Below are 20,243 nucleotides of genomic sequence, written 5' to 3' on the forward strand. Positions count from 1 at the left end.
GTTATGTGACCCCCGAGCCAAGGAGATAAATAACTATACAACCTTTAGAAGACCTGAAGGCAGCCCTGCATAGGGAAGTTTTTTTAATGTTCAATGTTTTATTATGTTTTTATATGTGTTGGAAGGTGTCCAGAATGACTGGGACAACCCAGTCACATGGGTGTGGTATAGTAGTAGTATTATTATGGATGTGTAAAGGTAAAGGGACCCCTGACTGTTAAGTCGGGTAACGGACGACTCTGGGGTTGCGAGGAAGCTGGCGTTTGTCCGCAGACAGATTCCAGGTCATGTGGCCAGCATGACTAAGCTGCTTCTGGCGAACCAGAACAGTGCACGGAAACGCCGTTTACCTTCCCACCAGAGCGGTACCTATTTATCTACTTGCACTGGTGTGCTTTCGCACTGCTAGGTTGGCAGGAGCTGGGACAGAGCAAAGGGAGCTCACTCCGTCGCGGGCATTCGAACCGCCGACCTTCCGATCGGCAAGCCCAAGAGGCTCAGTGGTTTAGACCACAGTGCCACCCGCGTCCCTTATTATGGAATAGGACGTCCCTATTTTCATCAGAGAAATGTTGGAGGGTATGTGAGAGGGCAAGTCGCATCCCACTGTTTGTAGCAATGATAGCGCTGCTAGTCTCTTAAATTGGCTGCTTGAAACGATGGCCTTGAATTGATGCTGAAGGATTGTTAACACAGTCAACCTAGAGGGATCAATTGTGAGGACAGACCGTATAACTAGCACATCTGAAACCCAGAAGGCAGTGCTGTTCTCGAAGCACAATGGCTTCTCAGGGGAAATGACCAAAACATTGTCTTTAAAATTGGGCTCCTTGTTCAGAACAAAGGGCCTTTGTGGGGACTCAGCTGATGCCGAATATTTCGGCTTCTATTGTGAAAAATCTGAGTCAGCTGGACCAAAATAAAGAACAAGAAACAAAAACAGAACATTTATCCCTTGTTCCTTGTTTCCAGGCCTTTCATTTTGGGCCGCTTTAAGTTCTAAATATGTAACTTGGGGTTGCCTCCCTCTTTTTAAAGAGGGCAGCCCCACAGGTTCACCTGATTAGAAAGTGCAAATTACCCCATTACAGCCCAATTCTAAACACCCTGGTTGATGGCTCCATACAGAGCAGTTTGCACATCAACTGTGGGCACAATCAGCTCTTGTAATCTCTTATCATTATTGCTGCTGGCGGCGTCAAATCACATTTTAAACATGGCAGTATAAAAAAGTATCTCCATAGCTTTGTCTATAAAGATCTACACGTACCACAATAAAAAAGAGAAGATAATAAGCAGGGACCGGTTATTATGTACAGGTTATTATGTGTACTAATCAATGCCCAGGAGCCAGTCCATTCTGCAGTATGTGAACAGTGAGGATCAGAGAGTAAAGGGGATAAAGTTCTTCCAGTTACCACAAATCAGACATTCATATCTTTCAGAATTCAGGCAATTCAAAGTGGGGTGGCATTTTGTGGTTCCTCAGCTGTTCTTTGCAGTGATGCAGCAAGGCAGATACTGGGACAAGGGCAAACAGGCTGAGGCCTGGAAGAGGCTGTCTTGCCAGTTTCAGAATGTCACCTGATGTCAAATGTGTTTCCTCCCCCTCCCCCCCAAAGGCTTTGTCGTTGTGGCTATCAATGGGATTTTATAGCTGCCATAGGTTCAAACTACTGAGCTGAAATTTATTTGAATTTAAAACATTGGCTGGGTAAGTGGCTGAAATAGATTGTCCTCCTCCTGCATTAAAGGGATGGAGTTCCTGGAGTTTCTCCACTGTTATTTGTTTGTTTATGTACTGCATTTAGACTCCACCTTTCTTCAAAGGGCTCAAGGTGAAAGACAGGGTTTTCATCCACCAAATCTGCAACTCCATCTCACCCAGAATACATTTCCCATCTTTTCCATCTGAGATAGGAAGCAGACCAGTGGTCATTCTCACTCATCATTGAGAAGACCTTCAGGGTCATAAACAGGGTTCTCTTTCCCCAATCATACTTCAAGATGCCAGGCATTGATCTTAGGAACTTTTGTATGTTGCATTCCTACAAGGAGCGCATATTTCAGAAGGAGAGAACATTGAAAATAGCAGCGTTCTCAAATTGAGAGCATGGACGTTTCCCAGAAGGAATGTTAAGAGACACACCCCATAAATATTAGTTTCTCTGAAACTGCCCTTTGAAAGCATGCAACAGCATCCACTCTGAGGTGGAGCTGCACCCTTGGCTGGAATTGGCTATGTATCCCTATGAAGTCTAAACAAAGCAGCCTCTCTGCTAAAGCTTTCTAAAGAGCAGAGTTTCAAAAGGGATAAAAAGAAGAAACCCCAATGTTCACATTGTAGGGAGGAGAGTATTTATTTTGCTTCCTATGCTGTTTATTTGCAAGTCACCCAAGAAGTGGCCATTTTAGAGGCGTGTGTGTATGTGTGTATCATAGCTGTCAACTTTTCCCTTTTCTTGCAAGGAATCCTATTCAGAATAAGGGAATTTCCCTTAAAAAAGGGAAAATGTTGACAGCTATGGGGAGAGAGAGAGAGAGAGCCTTCTATGGCCTGCATCAGGTGTAGTGGTTGATCTAATGCCCTCAAGTGGTAGCAATTTACTATTTGGTGCGAGTTTATGGAGGCAAACCACTCTAAAAGTCTTTCTTTGCCCCATTGCTTTCAACAAGCATGGTGAAACGTTTGTTTTTCTAGTGGAAAATAGGATGTCGAAGAGTATTTCACGTTTCTTTTTAAGGGGATGGCATGGATGTCAGGATTTGAGTACAGTGGTACCTCGGGTTACAAACACCTCAGGTTACAAACACTTCAGGTTACAGATTCTGTTAACCCAGAAGTAGTACCTCGGGTTAAGAACTTTACCTCAGGATGAGAACAGAAATCGTGCAACAGAGGCAAGGCGGCAGCAGTGGGAGGCCCCATTAGCTAAAGTGGTACCTCAGGTTAAGAACGGTTTCAGGTTAAGAACGGACCTCTGGAACAAATTAAGTTCATAACCAGAGGTACCACTGTATTGGTTTTTGTTTATATCTTCAGTCCACTATTTGTCCATTTAATTAGGAACATATGCACAGCACATGGTCTCTTAGGACAGTTTAGCTGTGCACATGTTCAGTGGAGGGATGGAATCAAAACAAAACTGCTTGCAATTCTACTGAGAAGGAATAGCCTTCCTGAAAGTTTGATAACAGACCTGCTTTCATGCTGTGCGTTGTATTCAACTATGTCATCCTCAGAAGTCACTCATCAACAAGATTAACTATTGCATGTGACGTCTTAATACCTTAAAATTGCAAACTGCCTTGGGTGTCTTGGCAGACATATAAATGCAATAAGTAAACTTAACAAATGAGGCCAGCTTAAAGTTCAGCGGGAGCACCAGATTGGCTCTGTTGGTGTGTTTGCACCGCGCTGACCTCCCCAATGCTTCTCCTTCTCAGTAAGCAATAGTGACTCATCTGCTATGACCCTAACATAGTAACTCTAGTTAGCTGCCCCCAAAAGGGTTAACCAGCTCAGGTGTAAAGGGACTTTAAAAAAAAATGCCTTTGCGCACAAAAATCAGCTTACTAAATATTTTTTTTAGAAGGAAAGGATGTGCATCTTAATGGCTATGAGAGTATTGGCAATCCAGATGGGCCTGCCTTGAGGAGGGAACTTAAGTGTGTGCTACAATATGCTTTTGAACTAATTAAAAAAACACCACAATTCTTCCCAGGGGAGCCTGTTCCTGTGTTCACAGGTGGTAATTAATTCTCCCCGAGGCCCTCTGACAGCAGGGCTGAACACGGCAACGATGAGAGGCAGATCCCATTGCGCAGGAGGTCAGAAAACAGAGCAAAACAAGCAGGCAATTCCTTCAGAGGGAAATCAACACCTTCTTTACTTACCCCACACCAAGGTGGCAAACTTCGCAGTCGGGGTGAGCCAGATAGCTGCGTACAGTGCACTTAAATGGAGGAGAGACATGAGAATTATGTTCCTCCAGACGTATCTCTTCTGCGGCTTGGGGCCTTCTTTCTCACGATAGGTCTCGTCGAAAACGTCATCCGTCATCTCTCTGTGAGGTCCGATGTCATCATGGGCGGAGCGGACCTTCTCCAAGCTGGTTGCCCCATTCTGGGCCACGCGAGCGAAGGCAGTGGTGGTGGAGAAATCTGAGGGGAGCTGGCACAAGAGGCAGAGAAAGGGAAACAAAAACCAAAGTCACAAAGAGAAGAATTGGAACCAAAGCTCTTGTTATGTTAGGCAAATCCACAGGCGGCTAAATGGCTCCTGGGCCCTCAGGCACATTCAGGCAGAGATGGGCCATGTTGAGAAGCCACTGCTAATTGTGGTTGCTTGTAATGATCATCATTTAAACAAGCTGGCTAGAAACCAAGGTATCGTGGCACACGTCCACTTCTTTTCTACACATAAGCAAGATGGCAACCTTCATTTAGTGTGGCAGTTCTTTCAGACTAGTGACTGCCGTCATACAAGGAAACAGGCCAGCGGTAGCTATTCCCAATCAACCCATTTTGACCTTATGCAACTGTCCCAATAAAGCACCAGGTGATCAGTGATATAACCTTCCCTCTCATAAACAACACAAAGCATTTATCTAAATTCCAGATCTTAATTCTTCCTAATTGCTGGCACTTCGATCGAAAGGACACCACATAGATTACTTCAGAAGTGACTCGCACTGTCACACCATCAGAAGGTTTCAAGAAAGGCGACATGTCCTGATGAGAGGCTCGGTGGAGAACAGAGGAGATCAGGAGACAGGCGCCAGCCGGGCGCAGCTGGCAGCAGGGAAGTCATTCTCCAAAGCTGCCTCCTCCTCCGGACTGGCAAATAGCACTGAGATCCCGCCCACATGAGAAAATCACAATGCATGCGGGAGCAGGCACTAACATGGTGCAAAAAGCTACTCTTGAGACCTGCCATATACCGTAGTTTTCGCTCTATAAGACGCACCAGACCACAAGACGCACCTAGTTTTTGGAGGAGGAAAACAAGAAAAAAAATATTCTGAATCTCAGAAGCCAGAACAGCAAGAGGGATTGCTACGCAGTGAAAGCAGCAATCCCTCTTGCTGTTCTGGCTTCTGGGATAGCTGCGCAGCCTGCATTCACTCCATAAGACGCACACACATTTCCCCTTACTTTTTAGAAGGGAAAAAGTGAGTCTTATAGAGCAAAAAATATGGTATTAAGCCTCTTCTCACAGGAATGGGTACCAGACCAGGAGCAGTGGCATGAAGCATTTGCCCTATCCCCAGAGGTGCCAGAGCTTACCACGAATTTTCCCCTTATTCTCTTAGGATGGCAACAGGTGCCGGAGCTGAGCTCCGGTGAGCTCTGGCTGGGGAAAAAAAGCCCCGTATATAACAAAGGGTGAGGACAGTAACATTTTCTCATCTTGACTTTCATTCCTGTACAGTAAAGGTTCACTATCTACGCTAGCATTTGATTGAGGTTGGAGTGAGAATGAGTTGAGAAATAAGACTTATTTGATATTGATTGATATCAATCATATTGATATAGGAATGTACTAGATAAAATGTAAAGAAATATACAATAATAAGAGTGCATTCATTTGTAAAAAAGGAATATACAACAGGATAGACAGGAAGTCTTGTGTGTTGGTATGTATATGATTGGGGGGGATTTGTTTTTGTTTTTTCTCTTTGTTCTTTCTTTTTTTTGTTTCATTTTCTTTCTAGGTATATAAAAGTTGTATATAATTTTTGTATACATGTTGGAAATTATATTATAGTAAGTCCTGTAATGTAATATGGCAACGTTTACCGATGTAATGTAAGAATGTTAACAAATAAATAAAATGCAAATTCAAAAAATAAATAAATGATTTTCATTCCTGGGATGTCTTGAGTCTCCTGACAGGCCATACTCAATGAAACTCTGTACCAGATTTCCCCTCTTGATTTCCCCTTCTTTTCCTAACCATGTTTGTTCCTCTTCTAAAGCCTTCACAGCAGCCAGAGAAGGGATGGTCAATGTGGTGCCCTCTACATGTTTTAAACTCCAAATCCCATCAGCCCCAGCAGTGGATGATGGGAACTGTAGTTCAATAACATATCATGCCCCCTTCCCCATTATGATGACTTTAGCTGGAAGTCACCGTACGGCAGAAAGAAAATGGGCATGTTAAATTAGTCCAGTCAACATCTGCATTAGATTTGAAATTGTTTTTGTATATGAAATTATTGTTTGTTTGTTGTTTGTTTGTCTGTCTATACAGTATATTGAAATCTTCGGTACAGAATTTGTCAAGAATGTATAACTTGCTGTTGAAATGGAATACACAGGATGAGATGGTTAAATCAGCTATGATTAAATGGGCACAAGACATTGGTCATGACATTATGTTTGCTGACTGGGAACAGTTATGGACTACCGGTATAAAGTTTACGGCATGTAATGCCTTAAGAGAGAACATTATGAAAATGATTTATAGGTGGTACATGACCCCAGTCAAGCTTGCAAAAATTTATCATACGCCCAATAATAAATGCTGGAAATGTAATGAAACTGAAGGTACTTTCTACCACCTTTGGTGGACGTGCCCAAGGATCAAGGTCTTCTGGGAAATGATCTATAATGAAATTAAGAAGGTACTTAAGTGTACCTTTCATAAGAAACCAGAGGCCTTTCTCCTGGGCATGGTGGGCCAATTGGTGTCAAGGAAAGATAGGACGTTCTTTATGTATGCTACAACAGCAGCAAGAGTTCTTTTAGCAAAGTATTGGAAGACACAAGAACTACCCACGCTGGAAGAGTGGCAGACGAAGGTGATAGACTATATGGGACTGGCTGAGATGACTGGCAGAATCCGCGACCAAGGGAAAGAGACGGTGGAAGAAGATTGGAAGGAATTTAAAGTTTATCTTAAGAACTGTTGTAAAATTAATGAGTGCTAAAATGTCATGGGTAATGTAAAACAGAATTGCAGTGACAAATAATTGGGTAAGAGAAAAAGGATTAAAGAAAGTGAATTATAAGTAATTGAAATTAGGGGTTGCTGGAAAAGTTTAAAACAGGGATGCAGAAAAGGGAGGTATGGGGAAGTCGTTGAAATAAGGTTTAAGAAAAAGAGGTTATGAAATTATACGTGTTTATATGTTTGTTTGTTTATGTGTTGTCAGTTGTATTGTGTTTTAATATATGTTGGAAAATCAATAAAAATTTATTTTTTTAAAAAAATGAAATCTTCGGTACAGAAGGAAGTAACAGTCATCAATGGGGAAATGAAATGATCTGTTTGTTTGCTTTATAAATCATTCACTGGAGGGAAAATCAGAGCACTTTGCAGCATTAATATATGAAGCCGTACAATAAAGGCCACGTCAAGAAAGTTGTGGGATAATGTATTCTTAATTGCCTGCATTAAGTATGATAGAAAAGAAAAAGTTTTCGGCTGGCATTTGAAAGCCGAGGCGATATGCAGCATGCATAAAAATCAAAAAGTAAAATAAAAACAAATGTTAAAAGAAGCAAGGCCACACACACACGTAGAGATAGCCCAAGGAAAAAATAAATAAGGAGCTGAAATAAAATTGTAAAGATAATTATGTCAAGCAAATAATTTAAGAGAATGTCTTCTGTTTGAGGTTTTTATTGCTAACAGCTTCGAGACAGGAAGCGATTCGTAAATGGAAATAAATCAGCCCGGCTTTCTTTAGACAACTCCAAAACAGCTCTACAGAGGTTCCTGTATAGTCTTTTGAGCTGACTGTAATTATGTCTATTGCCTCTGACCGGTAGGGAGAGACAGAACAATGAAGGCATCAAAAGGGCTGGGACTGGCAGGAGGGCCCCTTCCCCCCCCCCACACCCCATAAAATCTCTCCACCTCATCACCTCAGCCCAGAACCACAATGACTAATGTGCTCTCCTCACCCTCACCCCACAGCCACCTCCGCCAATCAAAGCGGCTTACACAGACTGTACCAAAACTACACACGAGGAGGACCCAGGAAGGTTGGCTCCTCCTGCTCCTCCTCAGTCCCTAGTTCCAAAAAAAATAATAATAAGCCTGCAGTTAATTGCAGTGGCAGGTAAACGAACTGCTTGCCTCTAAGCGACCAGGTTTTCTCGCTAGGGATAGAGACTGAGGGAACCATTTTGCAGGGGGCTGCAAAAACCCATATAGGTGCTGAGAGGAGTCTCCCCATGGCTTCTGGCTTCTAAACCTGGCCTGGTGAGAGTGATAGCATCAGGACTGGTCCTGTCGTCATGCTTTAATCCCAAAGTTAGGCACGGTTCGGCTCATCCATTTCAGTGAATCTGCAGGGTGATGAACGCTGTAATCCTGACACCCACTTCCCTGGGAGCAAGCCCCACTGAACCCACTAAGCTTACTTCTGAGAAGAGAGGCGTGGGATGGTGCCCTTACGCAGCCTGGAAGCAGGCCTGCTAAGGCAGGGTCGTAAGCTGCTTTGAGGGATTTCCCTTTTCTTTTTTTCTAAATATATCCAGAGGATTGGAATATATGCACGATTATATAAATAGGTATGCAAATTTCAAGCGCACAGGAGAAACAGGAAATAGTATCCATGTGGAAAACGAAACAGGACAACAACAACAAAAATATATTGTGTACATTGCAAAAAAGGGGAGAAAATTGTTATTGTAGTTAATCAGACCTTAACCTAATACGGTATTTTTCTTTTTACAATCAAATGGCATGCAAATTTTGTGAAATGAATGACATAAAATAAATACAGTGGTACCTCAGGTTACAAACACCTTGGGTTAAAAACACTTTGGGTTACAAACTCCGCTAACCCGGAAGTAGTACCTCGGGTTAAGAACTTTGCCCCAGGATGAGAACAGAAATTGTGTGGCGGCGCAAGGCCCCATTAGCGAAAGCACGCCTCAGGTTAAGAATGATTTCGGGTTAAGTATGGACCTCCGGAACGAATTAAGTTTGTAACCTGAGGTACCACTGTAATATGTTTCTGGTCAGAATTCAAAGCCTTGGGTGTGATCCATGAAAGGCTTGGGACATAGAAATCTGACGCAGCATTGCAGTAGCCAGGCATTAAGATCTTTCAGATGGGCTCTTTTTATCATCGTGACTTTGGAAACCATTCGGTGACACAGGAGAAGGCCTTCCCTGTGGTGGCACCCCAAATGTCAAATACCCTCTAACCTGAGTTATGTTTGGCACTCACTTTAGCTCAGTTACAGCATCAGCATAAGATCTGGCTATTCTGCCAGGCTATTCACCACAAGCTGTTAACTCTGCAGCGCAACAGTTAGCAAATTAGACGCTCTGTGTTTTACAGTGGCTGTTATTGTTTTATCTCATTTATTCTCATTTCACTAACTGAATGATTGCTTCAGTTGCAGCCTCCTTGGATTTGTGTGGGTGGCCCGTGTAATTTGGAGCCTTCAAAAAATCAGGGCTCAAGCTTGCCCAAGTAGACAGGCTTCCCTGTCATGCCTTAAGAGAGATGCAGGAGAAGCAGGGATGATGTAACAAAGAAGTGACAACAAGGTGATGCAACAAGGAGTGACAGAAATATGATGGAAGGGGTAGTGTGCCCCCCTCTCCCTCCTTGTGCAATGGTAACCACATAAGGGGAATAATAATAATAATAATAATAATAATAATAATAATAATAATGTTATTTATACACTGCCCATCTGGCTGAGTTTCCCCAGCCACTCTGGGCAGCTTCCAGCACATATAAAAACATAATAAATGTCAAACAGGAATGCCAAAGAAAGCTCATTGGGGAAGATTTACCCTTCCATTCCGTCTGAGAGTCCAAAGGCCCCCACCTTTTTCTACAAACCAATTAACATTGCTATAGTATCAATGTGATGGTAAGTTGCCAGGGGCACAATTTATAGCCAAAGTCAAACACTTCTTAAGTCCCATTCATTCTATTGGAGAATTTAAAAAGATCTAGGCTGCAATCCCGTGTGATGCACACACGGAAGGAAGGAAGGAAACCCCACTGAACAATGTGAATCAACATTGTTTGATACAGAGAATCACTGAGATGGTAACTGGGCCTGCAGTCCTAACTATGTCTACAGAGAAGTCCGTACTGTACTGTACTGTAACTGATTTAGGGGGTGTGAGATTGCAGTCTAATTTGTTAGGATTGGGGCAACCAGTGTTTTGGAAACAGCTTTGAGCCTCTGGGACACGACGGGCTATTTCTAGCAAGAGAAATTAATAAGGAGCGTTACTGCATTGAATATGAAATGAACACTGGAGTCGAGAGTTCCTTTTTTATGATGGCCCTGGAGAATACAGAGTGACTAACTCGTTGCCTTTTAACAGACCAGTTTGCATGGAGGAAAATTTAAAAAATAAGCAGCTTTTTGCGTTTCATAGAACTTTTGGTCAAATGTATTTCTATTAGCAGCAACATTTATTAACAATATTGCCTGAGGGCATGTGAGACCACCACCTAAGGAGGTTTGGCTCCTGGATATTTGAAAGCCAGGGAACCAGATGTGCACTGTAGCAAGTTATGAGTGACATAAAAGATTGGCCACTCACGCAAGAACAGGCTAGTATTATCACTTTCTTTCCCTGGCGTTGAGACAACACAGATGCTTAGCTTGTGTAGATCTGTGGCACCTATGCAGTTCCACCCCGTCCGCCAAAGGCTGCCTGCCGTTTTTGACTGGGCAGGTATTGTCAGCGGAAGAGGCTTTTGAGAATGACCTGGATGCTCTCTCAAGCGTGCTAAAGGCAAGTTGGCAGCCGAAACCGCATTCCTAAAGGCCAGGTGGCCTCCCGGGAGTAACCTGCTCATTCTATAATCTTGCTAAAAGCCCTGGCAAGGATACCCCTTTCGCCGAAAGCTCTTCTGCCAAAGAGAAACTAACGTGCACGTTTCAATCCGGGGGCGCGTTGCAAAGGAGCTTGCTCGCAAGTAAATGCAAATTGAGACTGCAGCCTGTCATACTCGGAGCTGCAGCTGGGCTGCCAGGACCGCAGTGAGGCATCGGGTGAAAAAGAAGATCCAACCAGTGGCGCAGTCGTGGCTTGGAGAGACTGGGTTCTCTCCCTCTAACGCAGCGCATACGTGTTTACTCCCATGCAAACCCCACTGCCTTTAACAGGGTTTGCTCCCAGGAAAAGGCAAAGAAGGCTGCAGCCGGCAGCTTTCCCCACCGACTCCATCACAAAAGCCGCCGCCAATGGCCCGGCTAGTGACGCCCCCCTGCCTCGCTCCGCGGCGCGCATCGCCAGCGATTCCGCAGCGCCTCCGCCCCCTTGCGCACAGAAGCCGTTGCAAAAACCAGGTCGGGCTGTGGAAGGCCTGGCTGCAAGGCAAGACCTCGGCGAGGGGTTTGCATTATTCACACGAGAGGGACGACTTACCTTCTGGTTTAAAGAGGTGCGCGCAGGGAAAAGACCGGAATGCTTTGGGGCGGGGGGGTTAATGGATGTTTTTGCAGGGCCTTTCGACGCGGCCATCACACTAAAGGAAAGGGATGCTTGGGGAAATGGAGCTGCTCTGGGATGCTGGAGGGGAAGGGAGAAGAGGGCAGGCAGGAGGGAAGGATGCTGAGCCCCGGCTCTTGCCCAGGAAAGGATGCGGACCGGGCTTCCCAAGCCCTGGGGTCGGATGCAGAAGGAGCTCTCCACGCACCCCCATCCCGCGGGACAGGCAGCAACGACCTACCAAGGGGGACGGATGAGTCGTCAGCCGCTCTGGGTTGCCTTGGGCAAGAGAAAGCGACTCACCATTTTAAAAAAATAAAATAAAAATTATTAAGGAGGAGGAAGCGGCGCCTTACCTCCCCGTGGGTTAGTTGGGCAGGCATCGGAAGAGGGCTTTGTGCTGCTCTTCCTCCGGCGCGATGCTCTTTCTCGGCTCCGCTGGTGCGCAGCTGCCTCCAAGTCCCCACGCTCCTTTGGCTGCTGTGCGCGCTGGTGCGCAGCTATTTAAGTTGCCCGAGCTCTGAACGCCAGTAACCCCCCAGGAGGTGCCCGGTCTCTCTCTCTCTGGCCCTTTGTTTGCGGGGCGACGGTGTCCAGCGGCGCACCACGGGGCGATCAGGGTCCGTCCACTCTGAGCAACTCCGCCGAAAAGGATGCCTTGACGGTCCGGTGGCGCCGCTTAAGTGGAGCGCAGCTGGGCGCAGGGGCGATCAGGAGGCTGGTACCTTGGCACTTGGAGAGAGCCTCCCATTGGTCGCCGGCACTTTGGTGCCACCTCGCTGCGCGCTCCGCATTGGCTGCCCGCAATCTGCTGTTGGACGGCGCCGTTGGCCGCGGAGGGACTCCGTTGCATGCATGGCCCTCGCATGGCCAGCCGGGTGCGCAGCCGGCGCGTCAGCCGGGACTTTCCCCTTAGCAGCTGATGCGCCGCCGGGGAGAGGGAGAGGTTAGGAGGGAAAGGGGGCGTGCGCGCGCGCGCCCGAGAGGCTTACGCCGCTCCCGGAACCGGGAAGGCAATGACCGACAGTGACCTCCGCCGGCAAAGTGGGTCACGAGGTCCTCCCTTCTGTGGGGCGGTGCAGACCCCGAGCTCGCTCTCCACGCGTTTGGAGCTCACCGGCGCAGCTCAGCGAGGCGTTGGCAAGCAGGCGCCGGGGTCCGCAGCCCTTGGCGCGTTGGAAGTGCCCTGCCCAGGCGTGCCAACTTGAATATAATATGGGTTGGGAGGCAGGCATGCCCTGTCACGCATCAATCACAAGACGTGGTGCGCACCATTTGAATGCCCATCAGGGGTCATGTTGGGGAGCAGGCTTTTGTTGGAGCGGGGAGAATCTCAGATTTGTCTTGATTTGTATTGGTTGGGGGGGGCAATTGCCCCCATAACGCCCCCCCCCGCGTAGCCAGGATTTATATTGGGGGGCAGAACCTCAGTTACTTAAGTAATTTTATTTTATTGCCTACACCCGTGTCAGGAGGGCCAACTTGAATAAAATATTGGAGAACCAGGTTAGCCCCTCCACACATAATCAGTCACATGACACAGCACACACATCGTTTGAATGGCAATGCCCGTATTCCATGCCCCCCCCCCCAATATTTTATGGAGGGGGAGGGACATTGTCTGCTAGGAGTTAGGCTGGCAGTATGTTCTAAAAATGGGAATCGCCAAGAAACGTCCAAAAATATTAACACACACCTGTATGGGCTCTGAAATGCAGCCAGTGATATCTTTTTGCATGGGCAGAAGGATGCAGTTCCGGTGCTTGCCGCACACTGAAGCTGAGCAATTGGTCCCAAGGGGCCTCTATGTGTCCCTCGCCGTAGCCTTTCCTTGCTGCTATTATGGAGGGGAATTTAGAAACACGCAGACTTTTCACTCAGCCCTATTACTGAAGCCACTTCTCTCTTTTGCAGCCCCACCTTGAACCCCTCATTTTACCCTCCACGACTATGCCTCCCCCCTCCTTTGGGGCAAGCCCCCTTGAACACAGACCACCTCCAAGGTGGCTGCTGCGGTATTCCTCTACCCAAACATTGCAATGACTCATTGCAATGTTTGTTCCAAGGGGACAGGAGGGGTGGGCAGGGAGGCAGAATCAGTAGGTACAGAGGGGACCCCCGAGGCCGAAAGGACACCGGAACCAGAGCCGCGATCGAGCGGGCCAGTTGCGCCAGACCGAACAGCCCCATCACAGCCAGCAGCCTCGGAACACGAGCCAGAACCAGAACCCCTGACCAGGGAACACCCCAGGCCGCAACGCATACGTAGGCGGTTGGTGTACCTTGAGGATTACGAATAAATGCAACCTCCCGGGCAGGACTGGAACTTAGAGGGAAGGGGTGTTATGTACTGAGCTGAATCCTAGATCAATAGGAATGCAGAATGCAGCAGTCTGATTGGTCCACAGGAGCCACCCAATCCAGCTCCAGGTGGAAGTGAATCAGCGACCTGATTGGCCTACAGGAGCAGTCCGGAATTAGCCAATCATGTGGGGCCCGTTGTGTAAATAATGTTTATACAGTGGTACCTCTAGATACGAACGGGATCCGTTCCGGAGCCCGTTCGTATCTAGAAGTAAACGTAACTAGCGACGGTGTGTCGGCGCAAGCACGCGTTGCTTTTCGCTGCTTCTGCGCATGCGCGTGACATCATTTTGAGCGTCTGCGCATGCGCAAGTGGCGAAACCCGGAAGTAACACGCTCCGTTACTTCCGGGTTAACGGGAAGCGCAACTCGAACGAGCTCAACTTGAAGCGTCTTCAACCCGAGGTATGACTGTATAGCTAGACATTTTGGGGAAAGTTTCATTCATTGCTACTACAAGCTGAATAAAGAGCATGAAATTCACACCCGACTTCGGGTATATTTCACTCGCCTTCTGCCCTAATATCAAGCCACCATCCCTTCCGATTCTGCAGCTCTGCTTGTGTGCACACCCGATACTTGCCGTGTTTTAAGAACCTTAGGGTCAAATTCTCAGTTTGTTCAGATAGAGAAGGTGAAAGTCAGTTGATGGTTGCTTTGTTTACATGGGTGTTTGCTTGCTTGTTAATAAAACAGCTCGCCTTCCCAATTTCCACATGGAATCTGTGACTTCATGTTGAAGGCAACACATTGTGGGAAGGGATTATGGGATATTTCAGGGCTGTGCATACTTTATCCTCCCTCTCACTGTGAAGGTTCAATTTCCCTCTGCTGTTGTGCAACGGCTTCATCTTCAGGCATCATGACCTGATTGGTCCCTTCCAACTCTACAATTCTATGATATTTTTGTTTTCTCCTCTCCCCCACTCTCTTCACTGAAATCCCGGGTTGTGATGCAGCAGTGGAAATCCTCCAGTGTCGACTGTATGAGGACAGCCTTTCATTTTTATATATCCGGGAAATTACATTCCCCGGGATCATTTTGAACAATTTGGTCAGTGTTGGAGAATGAGCAGAATGCCTGAACCTGAACCTTTCAAGTGTCCTGGGAGCCCAAGATTCTGGGACCAGGATTCCCAGAGATAGCACCCCCTTAGCCGGGGGATTCTTCCCAGGGGTCCCACACCCCCAATCCCAGCACACAGTTACACATTTTCCAAAGCAACTACAGTGGTACCTCGGGTTAAGTACTTAATTCGTTCCGGAGGTCCGTACTTAACCTGAAACTGTTCTTAACCTGAAGCACCACTTTAGCTAATGGGGCCTCCTGCTGCTGCCGCTCCGTCGGAGCACAATTTCTGTTCTCATCCTGAAGCAAAGTTCTTAACCTGAAGCAATATTTCTGGGTTACCGGAGTCTGTAACCTGAGGCGTATGTAACCTGAAGTGTATGTAACCCGAGGTACCACTGTACTCTATTCCAAACTTAAAAATGGAAAGTGTGATGCTGGTGGTCAGCAAAAGAGGTTTAGCAGCTCTCTCAAGGCAAATCTTTAAAAATGTAGTATACAAACCAACAACTGGGAAACACTGGCCTGCCAGCACTCCAGTTGGAGAACAGCCTTTACCAAAGGTGCCATGGGCTTTGAAGACGCTGGAACTCAGGACGAAAGGGAGAAATGTGCTAAGAGGAAGGCACACTTGGCAAACCCTCACAGTGATCAACTCCCACCCGGAAACCTATGTCCCCACTGTGGAAGGACGTGTGGATCCAGAATTGGCCTCCACAGTCACTTATGGGCTCACTGTTAAAACTGTGTTTATGGAAGACAATTTTACTCGGTTATGAGTGATCACCAAAGAAGAAGAAGATAGGCCTTACACCAGGTGGGAACTGATAGAAAGGCAAGGGAGTCGTGGCTTTGAGGGCTCCTCATGTAAGACTCTTCACTTCTGAGGAAGGATGTGCTTGGGAGAAGGGTAGTCAGAGCTAGGTGGAATATAAGAGCTCAGGGGCAGCAAGTACTGTATTCTTCTCCCTGGACAGTGATCCAGGGTCCTGAGAGACTAGTAACTGATCAGTCTTCTTCTCCAGCATGTCTGCCTCAGACTAACTTTTGCCTTCCTCTGGAGCATTAATGGTGGATGTTTTACTGTGCTTTTAATATTTTGTTGGGAGCTACCCAGAGTTGCTGGGGCAATCGAGTCAGATGGGTGGCATATAAACTGTTGTTGTTGTTGTTGTTGTTGAAATTCTTATAAAGTACACTGTTTGGATTAAATGCTCATGTGAAATACAGCCTGAGGGCTGGTTTGAGAGGAGTTAACAGTGAGGGGGCCTAAAATAAAGCATGAAGCATGATTAAGCTATACATCAAAGAAAGTTACCCGCGACTGGGAGATTCTCCACTTCTGAGAGGTTTCCATTCCGCCTTATGGCTTTTCTTCTTCGTCATAATAATGTGTGCTGTTGCTTTTAGATATAATGAAACTGGGGTGGAATCTACACGCATATTTTTTTTAAAAACGCAGTGAAAATGCTTTTAAAAAAAGTTTTGAAAAATATATCGAATTTGCCATAGCTCACTGTCGCCATCTAGTGTCACATTTGTATATTGCATTTTACAACACAAAACCTTTTATTTGTAGCTGTATAGCTGAGTCCTGTGTCTCACTAAGGAAATTAACCTGCAACTAGTTTCCTGTATACAATGTCTTTTTTAGGAACATAGGGCCTTATATTGAGCCAGACCGCTGGTCCATCGAGCTGGGATCTTTTGCTCACAAAACGGATGCTCTGACCACTGAGACAAGGCCCTTCACAGGGAAGAACATTCAGTCCTGAAAGTCTCACCAGCAGTTTGAAGCTGCAGGGCCCAGACAGATTTACAATTATACTAGGCCCCTGTCTCGTCACGAAGGCTAATTATAGCTATACTCTAAGCAGCTGTAAAAAATAATAATAACAATTTGCAAACGAAACTAGGCCACAACTCTCCGTTGTAATGACTTTCCTCCTTTGTCTGTTGCGTCCCCTGCAAGCTTGCTCCAGGTAGTTTTTGAAATCCACCCAAGCCCGGTTTATTTTTAGCAATAGGATGTAGCGGGAAAGACGATGGCTGTGACCACATATTTGAACAGAGCTATGTATAACCCTCCTGGTGTGCTTCAGGATAAAGTCCTTGCATGGGATCCCTTATCTTATCAGAAGCCTACGAAAGCACAAAGATAGCAGTGGGGCATTTGTCACCCTACTTTGTCCTGATCAGCTGATTGCAAACTTTGCATCCGCTTCTAAGTGACCTGACTAGAAGCTCCAGTCTCCCGGCCATCACCTGAGCCTCGCTTTGCAACATGTGCCCCACTCATGCCTTGAGAGCATCAGAAAGAAGGAAAACACGGTGTTGTGTAAACGGAGCTTCACAATGGTCAGCATTGTTGACTCTGGCAATTTGCCCCGGTCCAGGGTGATCTCACAACCCTGCCCCCTTTGGCTCGCTACCGTAGCTCCGTAATGATGTCTTTTTTTGACTTGGGCAGAGAGCTCCGAAAGGAACACTGTCTTCATTGTGTGGCCCTGCTCACTTCACCGCCACGTTGAGCCAGCAACTCTCTATCGGCATCGCACAGCAATGGCACAAACCGCTGGGTAGCTCTCCTGCGGACTGAAACAACAACAACGACAAAAGGGAGCTGTATGAGAAAAGCGCAACAGTGCTCTTGCCCAGGAGAAGTTCCCTGTGGATTAATAATAATAATAATAATACCGTATTTTTTGCTCTATAAGACTCACTTTTTCCCTCCTAAAAAGTAAGGGGAAATGTGTGTGCGTCTTATGGAGCGAATGCAGGCTGCGCAGCTATCCCAGAAGCCAGAACAGCAAGAGGGATTGCTGCTTTCACTGCACAGCGATCCCTCTTGCTGTTCTGGCTTCTGAGATTCAGAATATTTTTTTTCTTGTTTTCCTCCTCCAAAAACTAGGTGCGTCTTGTGGTCTGGTGTGTCTTATAGAGCGAAAAATACGGTAAATTTTTATTTATACCCCACTCTTCCCAGTTTAGAAACCGGGCTCAGGGCGGCTAACAGCAAATATAAAACACTGATTAAAATGTGACTTAAAAACAGCATAAAATACAACTTAAACGCAGCATCAATATCAATAAAATTCAAAATTCAGGGGTCTTTTGGGGGGCGGGAACCCCAGTCAGTAGACATCAAATGATCACCAGGGCTAACTGGCCAAGTTGGTCCTAGTAGGGCCAACAAGGAGACCAGGGAAGAGTTTAAATGTGGGGTCCCAGAATGGTTTCTTCATAGAAAAGGAAAGGGAAAAGGGAACAGAGAATCGGGCTAATTCAAATTAAAGGCCAGGTGGAATAGCTCTGTCTTAGGGATTAGACCCTAAATCAGCGTTTCCACCAAACAATGATAGGGAGAAGAAGGTCCACTTTTGGCTCCCCTTTTGGACAGAGGCCAGAAGGATAGCAAAAGCAGAAATTTGGTCAGCTCTTCAGCAGGAGGCCAGATGCTGCTATAACAATTGCTGTGCTTCATTCCTTTCTCCCTGTTCCACCCCCCACAAAATAAGAATTAAAAGCAGACCCCGGGACTCCTATGCTTTGAACAGTTGTAAATTAAAAGAAGACATTTCTGCAGGTGAAGCTTTTCTCAACCCTCCAGAACAGGGGTAGGCAACCTAAGGCCCATGGGCCACAAGCAGCCCACGGGGGTCATTTAGCCGGCCCCCGAGCCACCCCCGAACCAAGCCGCCCACTCGGCAAGTCCTCATGTGCTGCGCTAAACCAGCGCGGCGCGGTGCAGGGACTCGCTTCTGCGGTGCCGGAAATTGCGTCTGCACATGCTCAGACGCCAGAAATCGCATCTGCGCATGCTCAGACGCTGGAAATTGCATCTGCGCAGACGCCGGAAATTGCGGCCGCGCACGCATCTGGCCCACAGAAGGATCTCCGCTGGAGTGAACCGGTATAGTCATAGGTGTATCAGTACTCAAATCTGAAATGTTAAATTATGTTATTAGTCATATTGCGGTTTTTGTTGTATGTGTTTTTTTGTGGTTGTTGTTTGTATTGAAAAAATGATTAAATAAATTAAAAAACAAAACAAAAACCGGCCCAGGCAAGGTAAACCTTGCCGACCCCTGCTCCAGAACAATCCGCAGGAGTCTCCTTGCAACCAATTGTCCTCCCTTTCTTGGTTCTCTCAAAACAGAGTCTACTTGTCAGGTCTCCTTTCTCTGCGAGCAGGCACAGCGATTGCATAGCCTCCAACATTTCCCCGATGAAAATAAGAGCGTCCCGTTCCATAATGATAATTTTACTATTCACACCCCACACATCTTACTGGGTTGCCCCAGCCACTCTGGGCAGCTCCTAACATATTGTTTTTGTATAGTCGTTTAGTCGTGTCTGACTCTTCGTGACCCCATGGACCAGAGCATGCCAGGCACTCCTGTCTTCCACTGCCTCCCGCAGTTTAGTCAAGCTCATGCTGGTAGCTTTGAGAACACTATCCAACCATCTCGTCCTCTGTCGTCCCCTTCTCCTTGTGCCCTCCATCTTTCCCAACATCAGGGTCTTTTCCAGGGAGTCTTCTCTTCTCATGAGGTGGCCAAAGTATTGGAGCCTCAGCTTCACGATCTGTCCTTCCAGTGAGCACTCGGGGCTGATTTCCTTAAGAATGTATAAGTTTGATCTTCTTGCAGTCCATGGGACTCTCAAGAGTCTCCTCCAGCACCATAATTCAAAAGCATCAATTCTTCGGCGATCAGCCTTCTTTATGGTCCAGCTCTCACTTCCATACATCACTATTGGGAAAACCATAGCTTTAACTATACGGACCTTTGTTGGCAAGGTGATGTCTCTGCTTTAACATAATAAAACATTAAACATTGGGGGGAGGGGATTGTGTCTGGATTTTCACTTCTTCGAAATATGGCAGCCCTATGGAATCACCAACTAGAAACCTGCTCCTTCGGGGGGCAGTTCAACTTCTCCCAGAACAGGGCAAAGCAAAGTGGGCAAGTTTGGGTGGAGGAGGGGGCGGCAGTCCCACAGATCTTCTCCATGCATCCAGCGAACGAACAGGACGGCACTTGCGAAAAGGGCTAATGTTTGCCTCCAGTTCTGAAGATCTAATCAGTATAACTTGGTGCCTTGTTTTAAATACACAGTTGTTGAGATTCAGGAAATTGAAGGAGGAGCTGCCCACTCACCTGTTCAGGTCAAAGGTTAGCCCTGGAAGGGAGGAGAGGCAAGATGACTCCTTGCTCCACTTCAATGCTGCTTTAATTATGGGGATGAAATGAGTGTTACTGGACAGGGCCAACCCAACATCTTTGCCTGCTGAGGCTAGGGCCAGCCCTGTCATGTGGCAGCATGCGGCTACTGCCTCAGGTGGCAGAAGATGGGAGGCGGGGTGGGAGCAGCAAC

General features: G+C 46.6%; 1 protein-coding gene across 1 annotated transcript in view; it reads right to left on the reverse strand.

The window, feature by feature from the left end:
- Nucleotides 1-12,347, reverse strand: part of SCD (stearoyl-CoA desaturase) — a 29,552-nt gene extending 17,205 nt beyond the window's left edge. Inside the window, exons 1-2 of the mRNA XM_083615954.1 lie at nt 11,788-12,347; nt 3,898-4,174 (exon numbers count right to left, since the gene is read on the reverse strand). Of these exons, the coding sequence (XP_083472080.1) occupies nt 3,898-4,174; nt 11,788-11,814 (304 nt within the window). The 5' untranslated portion in view covers nt 11,815-12,347. The remainder of the gene's footprint in view (nt 1-3,897; nt 4,175-11,787) is intronic.
- Nucleotides 12,348-20,243: the final 7,896 nt, after the last annotated feature.

This window comes from Podarcis filfolensis (genome assembly GCF_964270895.1).
Source record: "Podarcis filfolensis genome assembly, chromosome: 5".
NCBI lineage: Eukaryota > Metazoa > Chordata > Lepidosauria > Squamata > Lacertidae > Podarcis > Podarcis filfolensis.